Raw genomic sequence first — 27,828 nt, forward strand, 5'->3', positions numbered from 1 at the left:
AATATATTTACACCTAGGGCCCACTCTTATGAAAATATATTTACACCTAGGGCCCACTCTTATGAAAATATATTTACACCTAGGGCCCACTCTTATGAAAATATATTTACACCTAAGGCCCACTCTTATGAACATATATTTTCACCTAGGGCCCACTCTTAAGAAAATATATTTACACCTAGGGCCCACTCTTATGAAAATATATTTACACCTAGGGCCCACTCTTATGAAAATATATTTACACCTAGGGCCCATTCTTATGAAAATATGTTTACACCTAGGGCCCACTCTTATGAAAATATATTTACACCTAGGGCCCACTCTTATGAAAATATATTTACACCTAGGGCCCACTCTTATGAAAATATGTTTACACCTAGGGCTCACTCTTATGAAAATATATTTACACCCAGGGCCCACTCTTATGAAAATATACCTACACCTAGGGCCCACTCTTATGAAAATATATTTTCACCTAGGGCCCGGGGCTCAGCTGGGTTGGGTTTAGAAACTGGGCTGGGATAGGAGGGTGACAGACACTACTGTAGCTTTTCCTCATTAAAACAGCCAATAGGATGACACACACACTAATTCCCAATTAAATTTAGCCCTGCCGTCACTAGAGTGATGGACCTCCCTCTGTGATGAGAGAGTCCAAGTCACTTATGCGAGCATCTCTCTCTCTCTCAATTTAATTTCAAATCAATTTAAATTTAAATTTCTAAGGTTCTTTATTTGGCATGGGAAACATATTTTAACACTACCAAAGCAAGTAAAGTAGATAATAAATTAAATAAAACAATTTAATTGGACAGTAAACATTAGCCATTTCAAATGTCATATTATGTGAAAATAGTTAAATTACAAAAGGGAAAATAAATAAACATACATATGGGTTGTATTTAGAATGGTGTTTGTTCTTCGCTGGTTGCCCTTTTCTTGTGGCAACAGGTCACAAATCTTGCTGCTCTGATGGCACACTGGTATTTCACCCAATATATAATATTATGGGATTTTATCACAATTGGGTTTGTTTTAAAATGCTTTGTGGGTCTGTGTAATCTGAGGGAAATATGTGCCTCTAATATGTTCATACATTTGGCAGGAGGTTAGGAAGTGCAGTTCAGTTTCCACCTCATTTGTGGGCAGTGTGCACATAGCCTGTCTTCTCTGGAGAGCCAGGTCTGCTGATGTTGGCCTTTCTTAAAACCTCTTTGGGATAGGGGGCAGCATTTTCACTTTTGGATAAATAGCGTGCCCAATTTCAACTTCCTGCTACTCATGCCAAGAATATAAGATATGCATATTATTAGTAGATTTGGATAGAAAACACTATGAAGTTTCTAAAACTGTTTGAATCATGTCTGTGAGTATAACAGAACTTATGTAGCAGGCAAAACCCTGTGGACTAACCATTCAGATTTGTCTAAGAACCTTGTTTTTAGGTCACTGTCTATTCAAGAATTTTCATTGGGAAACTAGATTTCTAAATCACTTGTTTGCAGTTCCTACCGCTTCCACTGGATGTCACCAGTCTTTGGAAATTGGTTGAGGTTATTCCTTTGTGTAATGAAGAGGTATGGCCATTTTGAATTTGTGTCATTTGAAGTGTACTTTTTGAGAAGACCCCTGACTGGAAAAGTAGCGTGAGTTTGTTGTCTTCCTGTATTGAACACAGATTGTCCCGTCTACAATTTGATCGATTATTAAGGTTTAAAAATACCTAAAGTTGTATTACAAAAGTAGTTTGGAATATTTTGGAAAAGTTTACAGGTAACTTTTGAGATATTTTGTAGTGATGTTGCGCAAATTGGAAGCCGTTTTTTTCTGGATCAAATGTGCCAAATAAATTGACATTTTGGATAGATATCGACGGAATTAATAGAACAAAAGGACCATTTGTGATGTGTATGGGACATATTGGAGTGCCAACAAAAGAAGCTCGTCAAAGGTAAGGCATGATTTATATTTTATTTCTGCGTTTGTGTGGTGCCTGCAGGGTTGAAATATGCTACTCTCTCTTTGTTTACTGTTGTGCTATCATCAGATAATAGCTTCTTATGCTTTCACCGAAAAGCCCTTTTGAAATCTGACATGTTGGCTGGATTCACAACGAGTGTAGCTTTAATTTGGTATCTTACATGTGTGATTTAATGAAAGTTTGAATATTATAGTAGTTTATTTGAATTTGGAGCTCTGGATTTTCCCTGGCAATTGGCCAAGTGGAACGTGACTGTCCCGCCTATCCCAGAGAGGTTTAATAGCAAGGCTATGCTCACTGAATCTGTACATAGTCAAAGCTTTCCTTAAGTTGGGGTCAGTCACAGTGGTCAGGTATTCTACCACTGTGTACTCTCTGTTTAGGGCCAAATAGCATTCTAGTTTGCTGTTTTTTTTGTTGATTCTTTCCAATGTATCAAGTAATTATCTTTTTGTTTTCTCAAGATTTGGTTGAGTGTATTTTGTTGCTTTCCTGGGGCTCAGTGGGGTATGTTTGTGTTTGTGAACAAGCTTGCTTAGGAGACTCCTCTCCAGGTTTCTCTCTCTGTAGGTGATGGCTTTGTTATGGAAGGTTTGGGAATCGCTTCCTTTTAGGTGGTTGCAGAATATAACGGCTCTTTTCTGGATGTTGATCACTAGCGGGTATCGGTCTAATTCTGCTCTGCATGCATTATTTGGTGTTCTACGTTGTACAGGGAGGATATTTTTGCAGAATTCTGCATGCAGAGAATCAATTTGGTGTTTGTCCCATTTTGTGAATTCTTGGTTGGTGAGCAGTCCCCAGACCTCACAACCATAAAGGGCAATGGGTTCAATAACTGATTCGGTATGTCAAATGTATTTATTTGTTATTTTTGATGGCGTAGAAGGCCCTTCTTGTCTTGTCTCTCAGATCGTTCAGAGCTTTGTGGAAGTTACCTGTGGAGCTGATGTTTTGGCCAAGGTATGTATACTTTTTTGTGTGCTCTAGGGCAACGGTGTCTTGATGGAATTTGTATTAGTGGTCCTGCCAACTAGACTTTTTATGGAACACCATTATTTTTGTCTTATTGAGAGTTACTGTCAGGGCCCAGGTTTGACAGAATCTGTGCAGAAGATCTAGGTGCTGCTGTAGGCCCTCCTTGGTTGGGGACAGAAGCACCGGATCATAAGCAAACAGTAGACATTTGACTTCAGATTCTAGTAGTGCCCTTGCCAATTCGTTGATATACAGTGGGGCAAAAAAAGTATTTAGTCAGCCACCAATTGTGCAAGTTCTCCCACTTAAAAAGATGAGAGAGGCCTGTAATTTTCATCATAGGTACACATCAACTATGACAGACAAAATGAGAAAAAAAATCCAGAAAATCACATTGTAGGATTTGTAATGAATTTATTTGCAAATTATGGTGGAAAATAAGTATTTGGTCAATAACAAAAGTTTATCTCAATAATTTGTTTTATACCCTTTGTTGGCAATGACAGAGGTCAAATTTTTTCTGTAAGTCTTCACAAGGTTTTCACACACTGTTGCTGGTATTTTGGCCCATTCCTCCATGCAGATCTCCTCTAGAGCAGTGATGTTTTGGGGCTGTTGCTGGGCAACACGGACTTTCAACTCCCTCCAAAGATTTTCTATGGGGTTGAGATCTGGAGACTGGCTAGGCCACTCCAGGACCTTGAAATGCTTCTTACGAAGCCACTCCTTCATTGCCCGGGCGGTGTGTTTGGGATCATTGTCATGCTGAAAGACCCAGCCATGTCTTCAATGCCCTTGCTGATGGAAGGAGGTTTTCACTCAAAATCTCACGATACATGGCTCCATTCATTCTTTCCTTTACACGGATCAGTCGTCCTGGTTCCTTTGCATAAAAACAGCCCCAAAGCATGATGTTTCCACCCCCATGCTTCACAGTAGGTATGGTGTTCTTTGGATGCAACTCAGCATTCTTTGTCCTCCAAACACGACGAGTTGAGTTTTTACCAAAAAGTTATATTTTGTTTTCATCTGACCATATGACATTCTACCAATCTTCTTCTGGATCATCCAAATGCTCTCTAGCAAACTTCAGACGGGCCTGGACATGTACTGGCTTAAGCAGGGGGACACGTCTGGCACTGCAGGATTTGAGTCCCTGGCGGCGTAGTGTGTTACTGATGGTAGGCTTTGTTACTTTGGTCCCAGCTCTCTGCAGGTCATTCACTAGGTCCCCCTGTGTGGTTCTGGGATTTTTGCTCACCGTTCTTGTGAACATTTTGACCCCACGGGGTGAGATCTTGCGTGGAGCCCCAGATCGAGGGAGATTATCAGTGGTCTTGTATGTCTTCCATTTCCTAATAATTGCTCCCACAGTTGATTTCTTCAAACCAAGCTGCTTACCTATTGCAGATTCAGTCTTCCCAGCCAGGTGCAGGTCTACAATTTTGTTTCTGGTGTCCTTTGACAGCTCTTTGGTCTTGGCCATAGTGGAGTTTGGAGTGTGACTGTTTGAGGTTGTGGACAGGTGTCTTTTATACTGATAACAAGTTCAAACAGGTGCCATTAATACAGGTAATGAGTGGAGGACAGAGGAGACTCTTAAAGATGAAGTTACAGGTCTGTGAGAGCCAGACATCTTGCTTGTTTGTAGGTGACCAAATACTTATTTTCCACCATAATTTGCAAATAAATTCATAAAAAATCCTACAATGTGATTTTCTGTATTTCTTTTTCTAATTTTGTCTGTCATAGTTGAAGTGTACCTATGATGAAAATTACAGGCCTCTCTCATCTTTTTAAGTGGGAGAACTTGCACAATTGGTGGCTGACTAAATACTTTTTTGCCCCACTGTATATTTTGAAGAGGATGGGGCTTAAGCTGCATCCCTGTCTCACCCCACAGCCCCATGGAAATAAATGTGTGTGTTTTCTGCCAATTTTAACTGCACATTTTCTGTTTGTGTACATGGATTTTATAATGTTTTGTTTTTCCCCCAACACCACTTTCCATCAATTTGTATAGCAGACCCTCATGCCAAATTGAGTTAAAAAAAAATTGAAATCAACAACGCATGGGAAGACTTTGCATTTGTTTTTGTTTGTTTGTTTGTTAATTAGGGTGTGCAGGGTGAATACGTGGTCTGCCATACGGTAATTTGGTAAAAAGCCAATTTGACATTTGCTCAGTACATTGTTTTCACTGAGGAAATGTACGAGTCTTGTATTTTGTCCTGTAGTTCATTCAATGTAATTGAAGAATCCAGTAGTTTCTGGTAGTCTTTAAAAGTTGATTCTAAGATTTGTATTTGATCATGTATATGTTTTTGCTGTTTGTTATTTGTTATAGTCCCAAAAAGATTGAAGAAGTGGTTCACCCATACATCTCAATTTTGGATAGATAACTCTTCATGTTGTTGTTTGTTTAGTGTTTTCAATTTTCCAGGAAGTGGTTAGCGTCGATGGATTCTTCAATTATATTGAGCTGATTTCTAATGTGCTGTTCCTTCTTTTTCCATGGTGTATTTCTGTATTGTTTTAGTGATTCACCTTAGTAAAGGCGTAGGCTCAGGATTCTGGGTTTCTATGTTTTTGGTTGGAAAGATTTCTCAATTTATTTCTTTGGTTTTTCCATTCTTCATCAAACCATTTGTCATTGTTGTAAATGTTCTTCTGTTTTCTGTTTGACATTTTTAGATTTGATAGGGAAGCTGAAAGGTCAAATATACTGTTTAGGTTTTCTACTGCCAAGTTTACACATTCGCTATTACAGTGAAATGTTTTGTCCTAATAGTTTTTTGGTAGGTTTCCACATGACTTCCCTTCCATCTATGGCATATCTTTATATTATTCAGTTCCTCATGATTGAGTCTTGCTCTGGTCAAGAAGACTGTGATTTTGCTGTGATCTGATATGGGTGTCAGTGGGCTGACTGTGAACGCTCTGAGAGACTCTGGGTTGAGGTCAGTGATAAAGTAATCTACAGTACTACTGCCAAGATATGAGCTATAGGTATACCTACCATAGCAGTCCCTTCAAATCTACCATTGACTATGTACATACCCAGCGTGCGACAGAGCTGCAGGAGTTGTGACCCGTTTTTGTTGGTTATGTTGTCGTAGTTGTGCCTAGGGGGGCATATAGGGGAGGGAATGCTGTCACCTCCAGGTAGGTGTTTGTCCCCCTGTGTGCTGAGTGTGTCAGATTCTTGTCCAGTTCTGTCATTTAGGTCACCACAAACTAGTACATGTCCCTGGGCCTGGAAATGATTGACTTCCCCCTCCAGGATGGAGAAGCTGTCTTCATTAAATACGGGGATTCTAGTGGGGGATATAGGTAGCACACAGTAGGACATTTTCCTTGAGATAATTTATTTTTGAATTTCTAGCCAAATGTAAAATGTTCCTGTTTTGATTAATTTAATAGAGTGAGTTACAGCAGGTCTGCTCCATACCAAATTAGCATACTATCTTCCATTTCCTTCTCTCTCTCTCTCTATCTCTCTCATTTCCTTTTATATCACTCTCTTTGCTTCTCTCTGTAACTATCTGACCGTCCTTTTTTCTATGGGTATCTTTCAGTATGTCACTCCTTCTTCCTCCTGATTTGATTTCCTTTCTTCTTTCTCTCTCTATATACTTTTCTCTCACACTAGACCCCGGTCGTGGCTGTAAATGGGAATGTGTTCTCAGTCAACTTACCTAACTTACCTAGCTGAATCCAAATGAATGTTCTGTGTTCTAATTCGTGAGAGTTAGAATCCCAGAGAAAGAAGTCTGATTTGGAGTGTCGTAACACTCCGGCCTCATCCAACTCTCTCTCAGGCCTCTCACACTGTATCTGTCATCAGCTGCGCACCCTGGAAAAGAGTCCCAGTAGGTTGGTCGCTCGGAAACAAGAGAGGATCAGGGAAGCGATGAATGCTCCTCCTCGCTCCTCACTCCATAAGCAGGCATCTGGGGAAGGCAATCACTCGTGCCCTCGCCAAATCACACTGGGGGACTTAGCAGCTGATAGCCTAGCAGGTTGGCCAGGAGGTGAGAGATGCATTTCCGCTTCGATAGCCTCACCGAGGGTACGAGCTAACGATCCCCTAGTGCCAATGCTACGAGGGGTGGGGTGGGGGGGGTTCAATCACTAATGTGCACTGGAACAGTGGAATGCCACAGGCTTTGGTTGTGACAGGGAATCCATTTATTTTCGGGGGGAGGAGCTTCATCTTGAATATCACACGCGGGTTGTCATTTTCCTGGAGAGGGAAATATTTGTTTGCGAGAGGAATCATTGAGACAGGTTGAATGGTTCTCTGGGTTGTAATGTCCAGATATGAAAATATATTTTGGTTATATGGAACAACAGAGTGATGAAATAAAACAAGGTGATGAGATTGAGATGGCACATTTCCATAAGGGATTCCTCCGGGTGTGTTTTCATTCGCGAGAAAATGAGCCAGAATCATGGTGAAATAATACTTCCTAATATTGGCCCTTCTATTTTAATACTAGAAGGGCACCGGCAGTCATTTTGACTGCACATTCATTTAAAATTGAAATACAGTATCTCTGCCATTTAAATGTATTTTTATGCCCCTCTCTGTCCTCGACTTTTCCTAAATAAGTACAGTATATTTAACACAAGTATTGTGTTAGAATTTCGATATCACCAACATCATGTGTTTAATAAGCAGTTTAAGAGCGCCAAATCCTCTTACAGAGTAACACGAGGTGAAGACCTTTTGATTTCTATATAGTATCAGAAAGACCCGGTTCTGAGGTTTCCAAAACACTTACCTTTGCCAAATACCTCTCAAAATTGAGGAGATGAGCTGTCTTTCAAAATAGGAATTTCTCCAACAATAACCGCTCTTCCATGTGCACCACAGGTGAGCAGGCGACAGCAGATAGCCTACAGTAAACTAATGAAAATGCTATTGTGTTCTTTGAAATATATATATATATTTTGTTGTATTATAATGTTACCCGAGACCTTCATAAACACAACCAAAGGAAACAATTCCCCCGACAGCATATATGAAATGTATATATTAGACCGTCAAAAGGACTGGTCATTGGCTCAAAGTGGCGTCCCCTGAGGCTCGGCTTTTCTGGTGACTTCTCTTCTTCATTTCTAGCTGAAATGAACGGAGACAGAGAGGGCCATAAGACACTCATAGAGACTATAGCCTAGCCGAGTGAAACGATATGAGGAGGGGAGAGGAGAAGGAGAAAGAGACTTCGGGGAGAATTGGAGACGTGCGAAATGAAAGGAGAGAGGGAGGAAGACAAACGAGTGCAGGGCTAAAGGACGATCACAGGCGACCGAGGGCAAGAGAAGAGTGTTAACCGGGGATGATGGAGAGAAGAAAAGGTCAAAGGTGAGGGGGAGAGGGAGAGGGAGGTGACGAGAAATACACCAGGGGAGAGAAAGGAGGAGGGAGTAGATGAAACAGAGGGAGAGAGAGTGTCAACCAGTGATGAAGAGAAGAAAAGGTGGAGGGAGAGGGAAGGAGAGCGAAACCAGGGGAGAGAAAGGAGGAGGGAGTAGGTGAAACAGAGGGAGAGAGAGTGTCGAACTGTGATGGAGAGAAGAAAAGGTGGAGGGAGAGGGAAGGGGAGCGAAACCAGGGGAGAGAAAGGAGGAGGGAGTAGGTGAAACAGAGGGAGAGATAGAGAGTATGTGCATTGACATGCTAACTGTCTGAGTAGTACAACCTCAATGGATCATACAACGCAGGCTTCCCCATCTCCCTTTCTGGTTTCGGGCCAATCATACGGCTAACCTAGGTGCCATCGCTGGGGCTCGGCAGAGAAAAACCCACAGGGCTCTGGTTGCTAGTTCCATGGGAAACCTGTTCACATCAACTGGATCACTGTTTCCCTCTCCACTGACCAGAAGAGAATCAGTGGGGCATAACGCATCTACATCCGTGTATCCATTTCCATGTTTTCTTCTCGACAAGGGAAAAGATGAGCCGGGGACGGTAATTACCGGCTGAGCTGACGGAGCCGTGGAGGAGTGGGCAGAGTCCGTCCACGCTCGGCTGCCTAATGCACAGATTGCCTGTCTGAAGGTTTTGGTAATGAGAGCAAGCCTGCAACCTCCACTGGATGTGGAGGGGAGGGGGGAGCTCAAACACAGTTCAGCTCCTACCAAGTGGCTAAGGTGGGGGAGAGGAAGCGGGGCTGGAAGTTCTGGATGGATGTTCTGGATCTAATGGCATTCCAGTGGAAGGGATCAGAGGGAGGGATTGGAAGTGGAGACTAGAGAGGCCTCCAACATCATTATGCTCCCTTTCTTCCTTAGCCTGTTTAATCCAGGAGAGAGGGTGTGACACACAGAAGTAGACGCATCTTAAATGTTTTGCAGTGGTGACTCGGCTAGTGGGGCAGATGGATGGATTACCCAGGCTCCTCCACTGTGAAGGCACCGCTTGAGGGGTTTTTGATTGACAGAAGCTTGGAATGTTTACACCGAGAACCTTTCGTATCGCTTGGCCGTTGGCAAATCATTCCCTCAATTCCGGGATTCAACAGGGAATCTCAAGAAAAACACAGGCTTTTCTCCCTTTAACCCTCCTCTTTTCCCACCTCCCGAGCCAAGACAGAATGGGGTGCGCTGCTGACAGAGTTGATTATGAAGTGGGTAGTAGTTATCTCCTTAGCGCAAGGCGCTCTTTGCTAATTAAGTCTTTTGCTTAAAAAAAAAAAAATTCCACTTGAAAAGTAGGCGATTTGGTAACGCTCTGAATTAATTGTGTTTGACAAAGGAAGGCGAGGGGCGGAATGCACCGAGACTTTAGTAGAGAAAGCACTGCGCGAGGGAGTAGTGAGGCCCTCAGGGGCCAGGGGACGGTAGATAGAGACATACTGTGGCGGGGAGGTACAGGAGGACTTCAGGCAGGGTACAGTACACTAGACAAAGCATGACAGGGTGTAGTGGCTTTCTCTGCATCGTGACACGTCTTGAGAGATCTAGGAAGTTGGTGAGAGGTATTGCAGTAAGCTCAGGTACAGGGCTTCAGACAGGGTACAGTACAGTAGATATGACGGGGTGTAGTGGCTTTCTCCGCATCGTGACACATCTTGAGAGATCTAGGAAGTTGGTGAGCTCACGACAGATCCTTTTTCTTCAGTCACTCCAGTTGCTATAGGGCCCACAAACTCAACCCTGGACCTGGAAGCCCGTTCCACTGCGTTTTTTCATTGTTCCCCTCTAATCAGGGACTGATTTAGACTTGGGACACCGGGTGGGTGCAATTAATTATCAGGTAGAACAGAAAACCAGAAGACTCCGGACCTCGTAGGGTCAGAATTGAATACCCCTGCTCTTGATCATTTCATGGTAGGGAACGGCGAAATAACACAGCCAAAGTGCCCCATTATTTAAGCCCATAGGAACCGGAGTCTCACGACCACTTTTCCCTCTACGAGTTACAAATACACAGTGTCTTCCTGTTTTTCCGACACAGCTGTAATAAAAGAGAAAGAGCTAATGGAAAGAAGCAAAAAGAGGAGAAAGGAGCGTGTGAGCCAAATAAACTCACCATGGACGGTCTGGAGGGAGTTGCAGGGGCCACAGAGCCGTCCCCACTGGTGAGGGGCCCGGGTTGAAAAATCTCCGTAATAAAGCCAGGCTCACGCATGGCCTGTCTGGATGGGCGCACCAGCCAGGAGAAGGTCGATTTAGGCCCAGGCTTCATATCGACTAGGAGGACTCGATTGCTTTCGGTTAGGGAAAAAGGGGGCGCTTGAACCAGACCATTAAACACTGAACATTAAACCCAGCTCACTGGGTAGCTCGCTAGAAGCTGTCCAGGCACCACTGTTGACGCAAAGGCCTGTGTTGTGGTCCTTCCTTCCTCCTCCTTCCATCTCCGTTTTGACCACTTGAACATGTCTCTGGATTTTCTCTTTGGGTTCTTAATGGCACCAGAGTGTTTGGTGTCCTCCCTAAACCCAGATGTACGCCACACTGCTCCCATTTTAAACTGTAGCTCCGGCTATTCTTCTCTTCTCTGCGACTGGAATATATTGGGGGTAAAGCCAGGAAGTAAATATACCTCATTGGCTAAAAGTGGAACGTTTTACCGGTTTGAGAAGGAGAACAAGGGAAATCGATTGTCGCTGGTTATTTGTAATCTCAATTTTGTCCTCCCTCTCCTCTCTCTCTCCCCAGAAAGATTAGGAAACCGTATCTCATTCTGGTTGTTTCAAAAGAAAAGAGGCTGCGGTGTCGTCGCAAGTTAGCGGCGCCAAGAAAACTGCAGAGGATGTGGAAGGAGAGCGATAGAGAGAGAGAGAGAAGCAGAGAGAAAGAAAAGAGGGAGAGAGAGGTGGGAGGGGTGGAAAACAGAAGAGGATTTGGTGTGACGGATATGAGGTGAGAGCGAGAGAGGGAGAGGAGAGAGAGAGAGAGAGAGAGAGAGAGAGAGAGAGAGAGGGAGAGAGAGAGAGAGAGGAACGAGGGAAAGGAGGGCAGATCCGAGCGAGTTTGGTTGGATTGAGCTGTTAAAAACTTTTGGGTCTCTTATTTTTCCCCTCCATTGAGTCTGTATAAGTGCTGCCATTTTGGATTTATTCGGCAGGCACTGGGAGGGCCAGAGATGTTCTCTCTGATCTGCCTCAAAGTCTGGAGGAGAACAGAGAATGAGAGCTGCACATTGAGATGTGTGATCCAACAGCCAGCTCTGGGCTGGGGGAGATATTGTAATACCTACTAAGCTCTATCTACTTCAGCCTATAAAGTTGGTTGGGAGCATTGATAAGTGTGTGTGTGAGTGTGAGTGTGAGTGTGTGTGTTACCTACCTTTTCCACGTCTTGATTCCACTCCGTACTTGACTTTATTGGAAGTCTATTGCTCTAAGGTACCATGCAATCTCACGGAATCGTTAAGTTGCAAAAATAAACCACTTCAAAGATTTTCAAAAGGGCGTGGATTTTATATCAACGAAAGCAAATGTCCATTCTTTGTGGTTATACGGTTCCACAGACCTGACCGCACTGAACCCAGACTGACCATGAGTTCAGGAGACACACTGGGCTGACGTTTGTTTCGCTCCAGTCAAGACATCTGAAGCAATGAAAACCACAGATTCAGGGTTGTGGTCAGAGGGGTGTGTTCTGTAAGAGATCTGAAGTCTGGACCATTACAGACCAGGCTGCAATATCCATAGGATAAACCCCCACTCGCTTTCCTTCATACATCCATCCATACATGCATATATCCACCACCTTGAACAGACATGATCTTTCATTCAACATAGCAAATGACATATGATTTCACCCATTTTGGTTCATACAGTTATTACACAAGCAACATATTTTATGTGCCAACATAGTGGAACAGTAAATGTTAAAGGGACCTTATAATCTCTTGTAACTTCATACTGAAAGAAGCATTTGAATAATTGCAGGTTTCGTCACAAAACTGCAAAAAGAATTAGACACCGTGTTTAGAATTTTGGTGTTCAAGTTAAACTGGTTCATTTTTAACCCTCTGAGTTTTACGTTTCGGGGTGAGGAGGGGTGAGGGGAGAGGGGGGGGGGTAATCTGGCACCACTTCATCATGGCTTAAAGGGGTCCAGCACTTAGTTAGCTGTTTAGTTATTATCAGTGTCTAAGTTCTAGATTTGGGAGGAATTTCAAAAGTTCCAATTGAGCTCGTTAGAGATGTTTATAACAGGATTATGACTGAGGGCTTCTTGGTTGTGTCCTAGCTACTGTCCAGAAGGTAAGACTATAGGAATCATTTTGGTGTGACTGTAAATAACATACTGGCCTTCTGTTCATAGTTTTGAAGAGGGGTGGTGTGGGGAGAGTCAGCCCTCAGTAGTTAGCGCGGGGTGAGTTTGGTTTGCTGTTAGGTGGTTAGATTCTGCTTAGTTCAGGTTTTAGGATTCATCTCTGTCTGTTTCTATAGTAAAGTAATTTTGAACTTTAACCCTTTGAGTTGAGAAATGTCCTCTGCCTCCCTCTTTCCGTTCCGTTCCCTTCCCTCCAATCTTTGTTTATGGTAAGAGGGCCTTTATACTAACCTCCGCAGCTTCCTCTCGCACTGTTGATTATTTGGTTCTTATTGTGTCTTGTCATCATTATCCTAAATCTGGTTGGTAATTCATATTAAGTCATCCTTATTAATGTATGAAAAAATGTGTACAAAACCCTTCAGTTGATTCCCATTCTATCTGATATACTGATTCTATCCAATCCATGCTAAATGACCTATTAATCCAAATGACATACAGTGGGCAGTTTACTGATTCTGTTTTTGTCAAATAAACACGGGAACTCTTAATTTCTCTTGTTTGACTCTCACATAAATTCAAATTCATTTATTTGGAATCTTTCCTCGCATGTGTGATCACTTATAATACCGTTTCAAAGAACAGCCGGCCGCAGCAAATTAGAAGATGTAAAATGTGATGTGTTCATGACACTGCATCTATTATTAGTCATACAAACAGAATACAGACTTGGGTAAAGCCTTTAGAGCCTTAGAGATGCGTGACTTAGACTAATCTACCCTCAAATTCCCTTAGCAAGTCGCATTTTACTGTGTTGTGAGGCCTAACATCAACTCATTTAAAATCGGAGTCACTTTGACTAGTAGTCATAGAATAAGTAACATTAAAACTTTGCCCAGAGGCGAGCTAGCTAGCGCAGGTTGAAAATGGCCAACATTATGGCGTGACTGAGGTAACTGTGGCCAGAGGGATGGAATGAAAAGGGGAGGGGAGGAGGAGGAGCAACATAGGCCACACCTCCATTTGGGGAGTTAAAAAAAAAATAGAATCAACCACCTTTCAGCAGTACAAACATACAACACAGGACAAAGACAAAGAGGTCAGGGGACGTTTGGCACTCAAAGGGTTAAAGAATCGTCACTTTTGGTCAGATCCAAACTGCAGATCGATCATGCTCGTTGTTGTCGGGCAGAATAAGGCTGACACAGCGAATTGTAGGCTTATTAAACAAAGTCAAACAGACACATTAAACAGTCCCTTTAACTTTTAATGACTTTCAGGTGGCTACTTTTCTCTGGAGTGTTCCAAAAATTATTAAGTGGTTGATGTTTCTTCCTCTAATTGTCACTTTTGTGAATAAGAATTTGAATAATAATCACCATAATTAATCAAACTTCACAAGACCAAACAACAGAAACACAGGAAGAGAAGCAGAAGGGAACCAATAGGATCTGTCTTTTTGTCAGGTTGGTTACTGGGGGGTTATGTTGGGGTTATTGGGAAGTTAGGACTCTGAAGAGATGCAGCCCCATGTCAAGGTGCTTTGGGCATGGTTCCCCTGTGCAGTGTAACCTACTACTGGCTCTTTCGTTCAGTACCTTCATTGAAATGCTATGAAGAATGTGTAAGGTCATTAACAACATTGTAATATTAGTTAACCAGCTAGCTGATAAGGGAGGTGGATTGAGTATCAATTTGCCTACTTTCATAATTGCCAATTACAAGATAGAATAACCTGTATAATTGCTTCCAGGGGGCTAGAACAGCAAATTGATACAGTATACAATAAAACTGTAGAGCGTGACGCATGGTTACCTGTTTGAATGTGCTATTAATGTATATTACTACTCAGTGACATAATTGAATGGTAAAGTTTAAGCCAATCACATTGAGACTGATTGGGTAAGGTCATAAGCCAATCGCATTGGACCTATGTGAATCAGGGGAACTGTAAAGAGCCAATAACATCCACCTTTGTTGCGTGGCACTGCACCTCCTCCAGAGCGGTGGTTAACGGTGATTAAGTGGTTAGGTCATTAGTGGAGTGTTAAGGGGTTTTTAGTTACCTTTGTCGAGTAGCCACTCGTCAACTACCCGACCAAGTCGGTATGGGATTCTTTGTCTAGCAATAGCCAGGCGTTCATTATCAAAGTTCCCTTTAGAGAATTTGGAAAAGAGTGCAGGTTAATATCTGGAAGGTCAAAGGTTCAAAGGTTAAAGGTTAGAGAAAGGGCAACATGGCAAAACGTTTAGCAAGGTTATGTACGTTAAAATCAGCTTTAGGTAGTTTCAGGAAGTAGTAGCTTTTTGCGGACTGGATTGGATTGGTTAGACAGCATTCTAGTTACCTCAGGTTTAAATGGTTGTTATGGTTATGGGTCCGATAAGTTAAACATATTTATGAATAATTTAGAAATAGTATATTTGTATAATGGATAGCTGATACAGCCAATAGCTCAGTGGACAGTGAAAATCAATAGCATCAATGAAATCAATAGTAACAATCTATAACATATGTTAAAACCAACATGAAAAGCATTCAGTTATAGCAATGTCATATGCATTAACATCATCATTACATTATTCAAACATTTTCATGTATTCATCATCAAACCATAATTTCCTGTTCAGAGACCCTTAAGCACATATTACTTAACACATTACATGGTTAATACAAGGAAGACTGCTTGAGATCCCACGCAACCATCCTTCGAGGCAAGTCTCGGTGCTCAAGTCTGACATATTACATTAAGAAACTCCAAATCCCATAATGCAACACTCATCCCAACTTGTGCACTTTTGGGTAAACATAAAGAACTTGGTGGATTTGAGCTCTGCTGTTTCATACATACTGTACATAACCTATCAGGGTATTTTCCCAGCTTAATAATCATCAACGGCACTTCATAATTTCCATCTTCTCGTCAGTGCGTCAAAAGCTCTTCATTGCTTTTCCATTAAACCGCATGACATCATTTAACCAGAGCTAAAATGATTATCTCCCTCATAATTTCAATCAGAATCAACCGCTGGATTGTACTGTATAGGGCAGGGCTCTTCAGCGCTAGCTATAAAGCGATGCCTGGGGTGAGGAAGTCATACAAATAAGTACAACAACAAAAAAGCCTGAAAAACGACATATTAACAGTCTGTGCTGTAGTAATGTGCCAGGAAATGGATGGTGTTCGAGCTGCTATAACCAGGTGAAGGGTATAGCGTAACGTAAGGGTGTAGGTGTAGTGGCGGGGGCGGGGGCGTAAGGCGCAGGCAGAGTGATCATGTGCCTATAATTCTTGTCGACAAAGCTGCCGTCCTCTCTCCCTCTATTCACCGCAGTGCTAAACATACATATATACACTCTGTTCTGCAGTACCCAGGCCTACTCTCCAGGGGTGCCTATGTGTGTAGTACAACATGCCTGGGGGGGGCTGGATGAAGAGCCTCGGTGGAGATAGTGAGGGAGAGGAAAAGTGGAAAGGAGGATGGGAGGTAGGAGGGCAGATGAGCAAAGACTTCCAGGAGAGGGTTGAGAGAGGGATGGTGAAGAAGAATAGAATTGGAGAGAGTGTTTGTTTCTGGGGAAAAACTTGAGTGAGGCGAGGTGCGTGTATGTGTATGTGTGTGTGTGTGTGTGTATGTGTGTGTGTGTGCGTGCGTGCGTGCGTGCGTGCGTGCGTGCGTGCGCGTGTGTGTATTCCTGCTGAGTGATTAGTGCTTTTTGAGGTCGGTTTAGGCTCAGTTTGATTAAAACATAATCACGGTTTTCGATTACGGTTTTGTTTTTTAAATTATATATTTTTTTACATGAAATGCACTGTGCATTATGTGGGTTGAAGGCTGTAACACAAAATACAACAATTAGTAAAAGTCCCATGATGGTAGTGCTTATCACTTATTAACTATACTTTATTCAAATGACTTTACTTTAATACAATATTTCAGTTGTTGTGTATACTACATTTGTTTTATTTGATGACTTTATTATTTAATTCCAAGTCATTGATCTCTAAACGAATTAAATGGAATTTGAATAACTGAACCAACGCCAGTAAATTAGTTTTTTTTTAAATAAAAAAATAACAGAAATGTTGGTTAATCGCTCAGCAATAGTGTTATGTGTGTGTGTGTACGTTTGTGTCATTTAGATCACGTGGGTCTCCAGGTAAGTCTAGTATATTGGCCTGTGCAAAGCCAGGGCTGCAATTATATATATATATATATATATATATATATATATATATATATATAAAAATAAGAGAGAGAGAGAGAGAGAGAGAGAGAGAGAGAGAGAGAGAGAGAGAGAGAGAGAGAGGGAGAGAGAGGGAGAGAGAGAGAGACCAAAAGGGGGAGACAGTCAGTGAGGAAAGGATGGAAAGAGTGAGCAGAGAAAGAAACATACTGTGGGAGGCAGCGGTCCTTACTGAGATAAATCAGTTCCTCCCTAGACATATCCCTCGACTAGTCCCTCTTTCCCTCCCTGCTATTACCAGAGCATAGGCACAGAGATTAAACAGGCATCCCTTAGCCAGTCTGACAACTAAACCCACCCCTGCTACTGAACACTGAACAGCCTACTTCAGAAAGAAAATGCATCTCAGATATTTAGCCCTCCCTCTAGTGGTAGTATCTGACCAGTGCAGCCATTTTAATAAAACTCCAAGGCTCTGATCAAAATGAGCTATTTCTAAAAAGGCAACCGTCCTTTCTTTCTGCCTTGAAATAATCTTTGATTTTGATCTATGTAGGGGAAACCTATCAGGTTAGATCATTCATTTACCTCAAGCAAATGTCCTACGAGGTACTGTGCCTCCTCTCTGAGTGGAGGGAGGTAGAAAATAAAGGAGGGGGAAGGGGTTCCCACCAAAATCTCAGAAAGACGTCAGAAAGCCGTGGCTCCACTCTGGCTGTTAATTAGATTACAAAAGCCATCCTGCGTGAATCTGACGATGTCATCCAATAGAACGTCTATTTTTTAAATTATTCCTGCCACCCCTCCCCCCATAGCTGCTAAGGGAGGATAGGGGGGGGGGATTTAAGGTTTAAGAATTTCCTCCCTTCTTCTCCCCCTCTACCACATCCCCAGGAAGCCCCCAGGTGTTCGAGTAATCAGAAACGGGGAAGACAGTGGAGTGTGTGTGTGCCTGTGTGTATCCGTGTGTGTGGAGGTGTGTGTGTACTATTCAGTGTATGCATGTGACTAAGTGCGCGTGTTTGCGCCTCGCTGACAAACACTATAGCGCCAACAGCCCCTTGGCGTCAGGCAGCCTTGTCACCAGCAACAAGCGAAAAAAAATACGTGCAGGCGGGACAAGCGGAGGCCTCAAGCCTGTTATTTCTATACAAGGAGAGATTTGGAAATGCCAATGTGGAACAGCTGAAGACGGATGAGACAGAGGCGGTAAAAGAGAATGGCCCGCTAAACACATTGGTGGATGTTATTGTCTCCACAGTCTATAGCATACCTACTCTCCACTCTGTAGAAGGGACTGAACACTATGCACCCAGGACATTGAAATAGAAGACAGAGAGGACCACCATGCCTGGAAAGCCGCAAGCCAGCTCGCCCTCTCCCGTAGCCCAGAGCGGGTGCCTGGAGCCTGGGTTAGATTCATGGCAAAGCTGGGCAGCGCCCGGGGAGCCTGAACATCACAGCTGTGATGCCAGGGGCAGGGCAAGGGCAGTGTGATTGACTGGCATCGTGGGAGACAATGGGAGAGGAGGAGGATAGACAGAAGCTGGCATGCCAGGGATAGGTGTATGTGTCCTGGGCTGTGACGGGCATCGCTGTGAAGGCCAGTCTCTCCGGTCTATGACTCAGAACCACTTCTCCTCTCACTGACTCTGTCGCTTTAGTTTGATTGTGTGTGTGAGATTCATGTCGTGAGTCAGTGTGTGTGTGTGTGTGTGAGAGAGCGAGAGAGAGAGAGAGATGCAAGTTGGTGTGCGTGTGTTAGTGTGTGTGGAGGGATATCTATCAGGGGAAGTCAACTGTATATCATCTCTTGCTCTGCAGCCAGATGCCCTTGTACAGGACACACATTTGAAATATATCCAGCAGAGTAGAATGGAGCTGTCTGGATGTTTTGCCCATCTTTCTCCCTTTTTTTCTCTCTCTCTGCTTCTTTTCTCTTTCTCTCTCTCTCTCCCTTTCTCTTATCGCTCTCTTCTCTCCCTCTCTATTCTCTCTCTTTCTCGTTCCCTCCCCCTCTCTTCCACCCTCTCTCGCTCTATGTCACTGTCTGTGTATCTGACCTTTTCTCTCCACACTGCATTCAAATGTGTTATCCCTCTCTGAGTACACTGTATACCCAAGCTGAAGCATCCCTCCCTTTGGAATACATACACTCCATATCAATCCCTTTTCTCTGAACATCCTCATCTCTTCCCATATGAATTGAGAACGGATTCCTCTTCACCATATAACGACAGTGTGATCTCTGCAGTAGTTGTCAGGTTCTGTTTAATCCATGGAAATATAATTCTAGTTATGGTTTTATCGCTCCTCTCCTATCTGCCACTCTGGGTCTGCGTGTTGATGTCAGAGTGAGGGACTGGGGCTCGTGTGGAAATCAAAGTTGTCAGTTCTTTAATTAGCTAGAGCAATCTTTTCCCTCCGTCTCCCTGATGAGGGCTGCTGTCCCTCTCCCGTCCCCATCTCCTCTGCCAGCCACACAGGCCTGGAATTGGACCGATGTCTAACTGTGAAAGATCCAATCAGAGTGTGCCGTGCCGGTGGACCACGAGTCCCTATAAGCCCCCAACCCCAACCAAGGAACGCGTGTCACTCTGCAGTGTTACATCACTGACTTCTTTATTTCCTACATACATTGGATTTGACTGGAATTCAGTTAAATGACTGCAGGATAACTTCAATGCCTGAACCGTAGTAGGTTGGAGGTGTCGCTGTTAAGTCAGACTTATTGTCACTCAAATCTAACATCAAAGAAATGCTGTGCTTATGAGTGCTAAATAACCCACTCTATATTCTACCAGAAATCACCCCACAACCTTGGACCATGTTCAACTGAAATGATGACATCCTTTCTGTCCTATCGGAAATGGCCCTCCTCCAAGTACACCACAGCCCTATTTAATAACAAATCATACCCATAATGCATTATTTGACCATCCCCATCCTTATCCCTTTAGCACAGTGTAACATCAAAGTCACATTGAGACTTCAACTGCGATGGTTCAGGTATTGAAGTTCTACTGCACTCTAAGTAGGGCCAAGCCTCTAGCTCTGCTCCTGGAAATTAGATCGCGCCGCTGCTGTACGATTCAAGTACTTGTTCTACTCCAAGTAGGAGGGCTAATCCTGTGGCTCTGTGAACTCCTGTCCTGGTGTTCCCTGAGCTGGAGCCAGGCTGTCTAGACCCTGCCAGCCTGCCACGTCCATGCCTCCTGGAACTTAAACGGGCACGGCTGGATGGGAAGGGAAGTGCTGAGCTTCTCAGAGACCATGGCCTCCTCACAGCCTCGCAGCTCTCTGTCTCTCTCCCGCTCTCCCTCTCGTTAGCTCTCGCTCCCGCTCTTCCTCTCGTTAGCGTTCGCTCTATCTCTCTCTCCCACTCTTCCTCTCGTTAGCGTTCGCTCTCTCTCTCTCTCCCACCCTTCCTCTCGTTAGCTCTCTCTCTCTCTCGTCCCCCCTCTGTCTCTCATCCCCTAGCGTTTACAGTGGCTCAGAGGTAAGAGAAGGCAGACAAAGGCAGGTAGACTTTAAAAAGGGTTGAGCTGCTTCACAGACTCCCCCTGTGCTGACCTCTGAGTGGCTGGGACAAAGAGACTCCTAGCTGGGAGACAGCTGCTCAGCCACCCTGGCTCTCTTGTTCTCTCGCTGTCTCCAGCTATGCAGGTTCAGTATAGGTCAGCACTCAGTACTCACAGAAACTTCTGTTAAACGCCTGGCAGCAAGAGCACAGGGAAGGAATACGAGGAACTCTCTGCCTCTCCTTGTTCATTCTTTCTCTGTTTGCCTCTGTCCTCTGTCATTCACTTCCTCTCTTTTTCTCGAGAGTCCCTTTCTTTTTTGGCTCCCGTGATAAAGACGAGCAAAAAAACCCAACATAAAATACATTATATAAATACGGAGCTATATTGTATGCAATTAACCATATATTGTGGTCAATTAACCATGTATTTGTGGATGTTGATGTGTGCTTGGGGTTATTGTCTTCCTTGAAGATCCACCACTTGGGGCCAAGATTCAGCCTCCTGGCAGAGGCAACCTAGTTCTTTCGGCTTAAAAGGTACCAGGTAAAGGGCATGATGCCGTTGACCTTAACAAGGGCCCCAGGACCCGTGGAAGCATAGTAACACCGCAACATCGAAGATCCACCGCCATATTTTACAGCAGGGATGAGGTATTTTCTGCATATGCATTGTTCAACACTGGTGTGCGTGGCCAAGAAGCTCTCGTTTCTTTTCATGCCATCCAACAAATGTAAACGCCAGGAGTTTGCTAAACGGCATTGGCACTTAGATTTGGAACCTGCGCATTTTGCAATGGTCATCTCAGTCTCCGGACTTGAACCCCTTTGAAAATGGGTTTGAATTGAAGAGGTCAGTCCATAAGCGCAGATGAAGGATATCAAGGATCTGGGAAGGCTCTGTATGGAGGAATGGTCCAAGATCCCTCCCAATGTGTTCTCCAATCTCATAAAAGATTTCTTTTGACGTTTCAGTGCCGTTATCCTCGCAAGGTGAGGTGTTGAAAGGCATTGAAAATAGGGGTGCCAGTCATTTTGAACCCTCTCATTCCGTGAAAAATATATATATTACTTGTTAAACAAAATCTCTTTACCTTTAACAAATGTCTCAGTATAAAATAATATCATTGCAACAACAAAAAAATCAAGCATACAATATAGCTCCGTATTTGTATGTTTTTTATAACAGTATTTTTAAAAATCTTTATCAAGGGTGCCTATAATTATGGACCCCACTGTATGTGTGTGTAATCTAAGTAAATGTGCCCCATCTTGAACTAAATGTGTGTGTGTGCGCACGTTACAGACAGTGTGCACGTACAATACAGTATGTGTAATCTCGGTAGCTGTGATGCTATCCAATTTGTGCACCGCTTGTTATACAGTGCTGTTGACGCAAACCCTATCCATCAGAGAGCTGATAGCAGCTGGCTTACACAACCCATGCCGAGCAGCTATCTCTATCTCGCTCTCCTTCATCCTCTCTTTCTCATTCTGAGGGGCGGGGACCATCGCTATGGACCCCTGCCTTTCCACTCCACCTCTCTTTTCCCCCACTCACTCGCTCTCCTCCTTTTATCTCCTCTCTCTCATTCTATTCCCCCCCCTTACCCCTATATAACTCTTTCCCCACTTCCCTCTTCCTCCCCATCTCTTCCCTCTTTCTCCCCATCTCTTCCCTCTTTCTCCCCATCTCTTCCCTCTTCCTCCCCATCTCCAGCCATTTCTTCACAGGCACAGCCAGGAGCCAAAGGAATAAGACAGCTCTATTGGTGGTGTGCTGCAAACGCCCTGGATCAGGAAAGTGTGTTGGCGCAGCGTGCACACTCGACTTGTCATAATGATGAAGTTACTAGGCGACACAAATGCTAATCACCAGGAGGCAGCCCAGCTACAGGGAATGTATAGTAAGACGGCAATGTAAATAGAAAGTTAAAGGAGCATAGTGCTACTGTTGATGCTGATCCATCGGCTGGTGTTGTAGACAGACAAACCATATCCCTCTAACTATAGAGCCATTTACACCACACCAGAGCAATGTTCTGTGTCGTGACTTAAAATACAATTATAGTCATCGTCGTAAATGTCAGGCTGCGCTTCGACGTTCCCTAGCTTTCCGATACGGAAGAAGAAAGGACGAGGAGAGGGAGATGGATGAGGAGGAAGAGGAGGAGGAGGAGGAGAGAGGAGAAGGATGGGATGGAGTGGGAGAGAAATGTAACCAGTCGAGTCAAATGCAACTGCTTTGACGTTGTATTGTATATTAGCTTGGGTGTGGACATATCAATGGGAGTATATGAGGAAAGGGTGTTAGGACTTCCCTACAATCCACGCTAATCTGAGACTACTTCCACGTGCGCACGCTCACACACACTTTATCTAGCAAAGGTGTTTGAATCTGGTTGATGTGCTGCAGTTGAACTGAGGACAGTTCTCAAATTATTTTCAACCTGTTCCCAGTTGTACAGCTGTTAATCTTTTACACACAAAGCAAGGATTCTGGTTTTGTAAGAGTGTGTGTGTGTGTGTGTGTGTGTGTGTGTGTGTGTGTGTGTGTGTGTGTGTGTGTGTGTACACTGCCACAACTGGTACCTCACCTTCCTCTTGCCCTCTCCCTTTATCTCCCCCTCCCTCCCTCCTACAGGAGAGCTCATCTTTCCTTGGTCTGTCCCCACTACCCATTGCCCTCCAAATCACCTGCCCACAGCATATTAGATGAGGAGGAGTCTCCCTTGTCTCCTCCAGCCTGCCAGCTGCCTGACTGGACAGTGTTAGAGACTGTAATGGCTGCTCAGAGAGCCTCCCTGTACTGTGCCAAAATGGTTCCTGAGTTGACCATGAGAGGGCACTTCTCCTAGTGTAGATGGAAACAAAGGAGCCACATCTAAATGAAAGGAGAATCCTGACAGCATTTCTGCAAGCTTTATTCTCTTTCTGGACATAGTTCGATATGATTATTCACTCTGAGTTGACAGTTTTCATAGGGCTCGTTCCTGGTTCACTGGTGGATATGACATTCTCCCTTATGGATAATTCATTTTAATTAAGGCTTTTGATCTTAATGGTAAGAGTGTCTTGAATGAGCTATGTCCACGGATGTTTAGCGTTCCAATTTTTGACTGACATTAGTGTCATTTAAAATACATTCATTAGTAAAATGCGTTCTATGTTTGGGAGGGATGCTATTGAGAGAATCCCAGTGGTTTATGTTTCTATCTGGGTCACAGGCTTCTGTTCCGACGCGCCTCCCCCCCTTAAAACTCCTCTTCCTTCTTTCATTTCACGCACCCCTCGGCTCAATTAGGAAGTCCCCCTTCCTCCCCCTCCATTCCTCTGCCCTATCGGAGCTTTGCTCTCCTAATGCGCAGCATCTCTGAGACAGACAGGGGACCTTCGAAGTGCCACTCGGAATAAACCGTGTGTACATAGCTAACGCGCATAATTGAGTAACAGCAAATCCGCCGGCGCATACTCCCCACACCCCCCCTCCACCCCAAACACACACCGCAACAATAGCGCCAACCGCAATGAACCGGCAAAAAAAAAAAGAACAAACGCGAAAACCACGATCAGCAGGCGAGCTGAGAAGAGAGACGCTCGACTGACAAACAACGACAACGACGGAAGAAGAAAAGATGAAAGGGAAAACGAGGCCTCCGAATTCAATTACAACGAAGGCTGGAAATAGAATGAACGGGGGGCGCCGTTGTCAACAGGCTGCTCGGCTACTGTTGTGCGCCACCTTAAGCGTTATCGCTAACCCCGTTTGGAACACATGCCACGGTGAGAAAGGACTATTTCCATCACAATGGCCACGGAAAAGAGACTGTCAGCCGGTGCTCTATTCTCCCAGGCTGTGATGCATGGACTTCTGTCCCGGTGCTGACTGATGGATCTAGCTTTTCTCTGCAGGAGACAATAGAACCAAGGTGTGTGGGTTCGATCCCCATGGTGACAGGGGATGCCAGAGTATAGAGAGGGGCCGCATCACTCCTGGATATCACTCCACAGGGGCAAGCGTTTTGGCTTTGAAACAGTGGAGTGGGTCTATTTTCTCAAGAGTTTACCTTAGACACACTCCCCCCAAAATACCAGTAATTGGAGCCATAGAATGAGTCACCTGGAACACTGTGAAACACTCATCGGTGTCTAAGAAAACAATCATTATTACAAAGACAATTAACCCATTCCTTGCCTTCCAGGGTAGTGGTTCTACTGGCGTGAACAGATCAAGCTCAGTATGATCAGGGATCAGAAGCAGAAAATGTCTTCCTTGGAATAACCATTGTGGAGGTGGAGTTGAGATGAATACAGTAGAAAACAGCGGAGAGAGACACCAAGTGAGACTTTTTGAATTGGCAAAAAAATACCCTCATAATATAACCAGCATATTAAAGGGATTGTTAAATGTTTGATTGTATATGATCATGATGATATATGACATTGTTGGGTGTCATACTCATCTGCTGAGTCATATGTGTGTGTGTGTTTATGTGTGTGTGTGTGTGCGTCTTTCTGTATGTGTGTGTTCGAGAGCCAGAGGTTTCCCTCCAGCCACCTACACACAGCTCTAGCATTGAGGCATAAATCTCTCACTGTACCTCTATCCAACCCTGCCCCGGCAGGCCTACACGTCCAGTGGCTATATCCACATTACTACCCCCCCAAATACAGCCAGCTACAGCCAGTGAGACAGCTATATTCTGGCCTGCTGGTGGGATTTCAGCCCACGTAGACGTGAGGTTGTTTGCCTAAGGACAATCACTGCTCTCTCTCTCTCGGCCTTAATTGCCTGGAAAGTATGCAAGTGTACACTAAATATGTATGAAGTGTTTACACAGAGGTACATAGATATTGCATTTTCCTCTGTGGGGAAAGGCTTAAATTTAAAAAAAGGCTTAAATTTGACAGATAATAACTCTTGGGTTGTGGGTTCGAATCCTGTATGGGTTGAATGTATGCCACTTAATTAACCTTATATAAAAACAACCATGTTTTTTTGAGTCTCTCACTTTCTCTCTCTTTCCACTGTATTCCTTTAGATCGACTTGTACTGTAGCCCTGTTGTGTCCCTCCACTGTCCCTCCCTCCATCCCGGTGGTCCTACCTGTGGGGAAGCGTTCGATGACGGGCTGGCTGTCCACCTGCAGGGTAGCGTTGCCGCCGCTGCGCGTGAAGCGCACCACGTGGTATTTGCCGTCGCTCACCGCCACTGCACTCTCCTCGATGGCGATGTCGTCCGTTCCCACGTTGAAGATGACGCCGATCCTTCCTCGTTCCTAGCAGGAAAGAGAGAGAAAAGGGAGCTGAGCGGGAGACAACATCTTTCATCTCTGCTCAAGTGTGGATCGGTGAAAGGTGTGTCCGGGTTCTGGATAGGACCAGGCAGACTTCGAACCCAGGTCAAAGGTCATCGGATGCTACTTTAAACCATGTTAGCCCGCTAAGCTAAAGCCTACAGTTGGCATTAGCTCTGGGTGCTGTCAACCACATCACCTTTAGATCGAGGATGGAGTTAACCACGTCCACTAAACATAAATGAAAGGGCTATTCAAATATGCCATTATATTTCCATCAAGTTTAAAACAGTGTTCAACATATACACTCTACAGTATGACAAGTACAGTGCAGTGGCCAATGCTCCAGTGTGTGTTCTGATCACGGGTTGGGGCGTAACGGTGTTCAGTCATGCGTGAAGAATGAATGAAGAATGGACTACTTGTTGAGGACTCCGCCACCTTTAGCATTCATCACCCTCTTAACCCCCTCCCGTCTCGCATCTATTAGTGTTGACAGCCTCCTACTGCTTTTAGTTTATTACATTCTACCCCCACCCACATCTCTCTCTCTCTCCACTCCTCCCGTCCCTCGCTCCCGCTTTTACCCTCCTCCTGCGCCCCTCGTCCTCTCCTGTCCTCAGTCCCCAGGAAAGGTCAAAGTCATTTCCAGAGTTACTCTGGCTGCCATGAGGGGATGGAGGGAGGGAGGGAATGAGGGGGGAAGAGAGGGAGGGAAAGGTAGAAACACGTTACACTACAGACAGAGACTCTTCCACTCTTCACTCCAACAAGTTGCAATCTAGATCCCAAAAGGAGAACCATTTTGGGTTCGATGTAGATGGGTTCTTACATGGAACTCAAAAGACTTCTACCTGGAACCAAAAAGGGTTCTTCTATGGGGGACAGCCAAAGAACCCCTTTGGAACACTTGTTTTCTTAGAGTGTCGCTTCTGTTGTGCGTGTTCACTGCTGTGACTATCTAATGGCAGCCGGTGCCCTTCCCATTGGCCGCTTGTCCGTGCCTTTTTCCAACAGCACTTCCTGGTTTGACACGAGAGGTCAAACTCGTTTGCTGCGGGGATCGCAGTGCACGCCGCTATTGCTCTGCTCTAGACCCCTTCTCCGCCATCATCTCCATTGATCGCTTCATCTAATTAGCTATGTGCATTTATTTAGTTGAAAAACCTTCTCCGCATGCCACAATACTGTGAGGTTCAGCTATGGCTTTAGCTTACAGCAATGTTTTAATAATTCATGCTCCATTAAATGTTTTAGGAATATTTTTTAAAAAGCTGCTAAAATGTTACAGGGACTAAAGTATCAAGTTAATTGAGTAAATAGGAGCGAGAGGTTGGGATGTAAAATTGATGAGTTGTGTAATCACGGTCACAATTATCGAACACGCACCTCGCCGGGATAAAACAGCCATGCTATTTAATGAGGAGAGCGCTCGGGTGACAGGGACGATTAAGTGCGCTCAAATGGTGGTGTCACTGGATGTGTTCAGAGCGTGATTAATACCTTTAAAGGATCAACAGAGGCTTAGCCAAATGTATCAGTCAAACTGTCTGTCAGGATAATAAACCTGGTTCAATTTGAATAGGCGCCTGTGTTTGACGGTGCTAGCCGCCGCACCTACGATCGCTGAGGCTTAAATACAGTGGAATTAAAATATCCATGGAGTTTGTTGACATTTACAAAGGAACTTTGGAGTGATGACCTAAGACCCTTAGGGACGTCAAGCATAAGTCCTCAGGGGACACACGGCTCCTTGGCACTTTATCAATCAATGAATGTTATTGAATGACCAGAGACTCCGTATAAGGCTGCCTGGCTTCTCGTATCTAAACCCACTATTGATTAATAAGAACAAATAAGAACAAACAGAAATGACGTCCCTTTAATGATCACACCATCTTTTTTTTACTCCCAGAGGGGGGGGGGGGATCCTAAATTGCAGAGGTTAGCCAAATGCTAACGCAGTGCAGTAAACAGTAGGTAAGCACTTCTCCTGCCTCACCACAGCCCACCCACAATAAAGTGCGAACACTAATTGCGTTACCTTTTTTTCCTCGAGAACTAATGACATTTTCCACTAGACAATCATTTTCTTTGGGAAATGAATCCCTAGTATTAGGGT

The 27,828-nt window shown here is 44.2% G+C and overlaps 1 protein-coding gene across 6 annotated transcripts in view; it reads right to left on the bottom strand.

Moving 5' to 3' along the window:
- The window catches only part of LOC112261015 (neurexin-2-like), a 935,354-nt gene that overhangs the window by 52,080 nt on the left and 855,446 nt on the right, over positions 1-27,828 (bottom strand). For 5 of the 6 annotated variants that reach the window (XM_042328452.1, XM_042328453.1, XM_042328455.1 and 2 more), the window contains 2 exons: positions 25,517-25,688; positions 14,767-14,856 (listed from right to left, as the gene is read on the bottom strand). In XM_042328452.1, the coding sequence (XP_042184386.1) occupies positions 14,767-14,856; positions 25,517-25,688 (262 nt within the window). The remainder of the gene's footprint in view (positions 1-14,766; positions 14,857-25,516; positions 25,689-27,828) is intronic. The other variant, XM_042328454.1, reaches the window with a different exon arrangement.

Source organism: Oncorhynchus tshawytscha, linkage group LG10, assembly GCF_018296145.1.
Source record: "Oncorhynchus tshawytscha isolate Ot180627B linkage group LG10, Otsh_v2.0, whole genome shotgun sequence".
Lineage (NCBI taxonomy): Eukaryota > Metazoa > Chordata > Actinopteri > Salmoniformes > Salmonidae > Oncorhynchus > Oncorhynchus tshawytscha.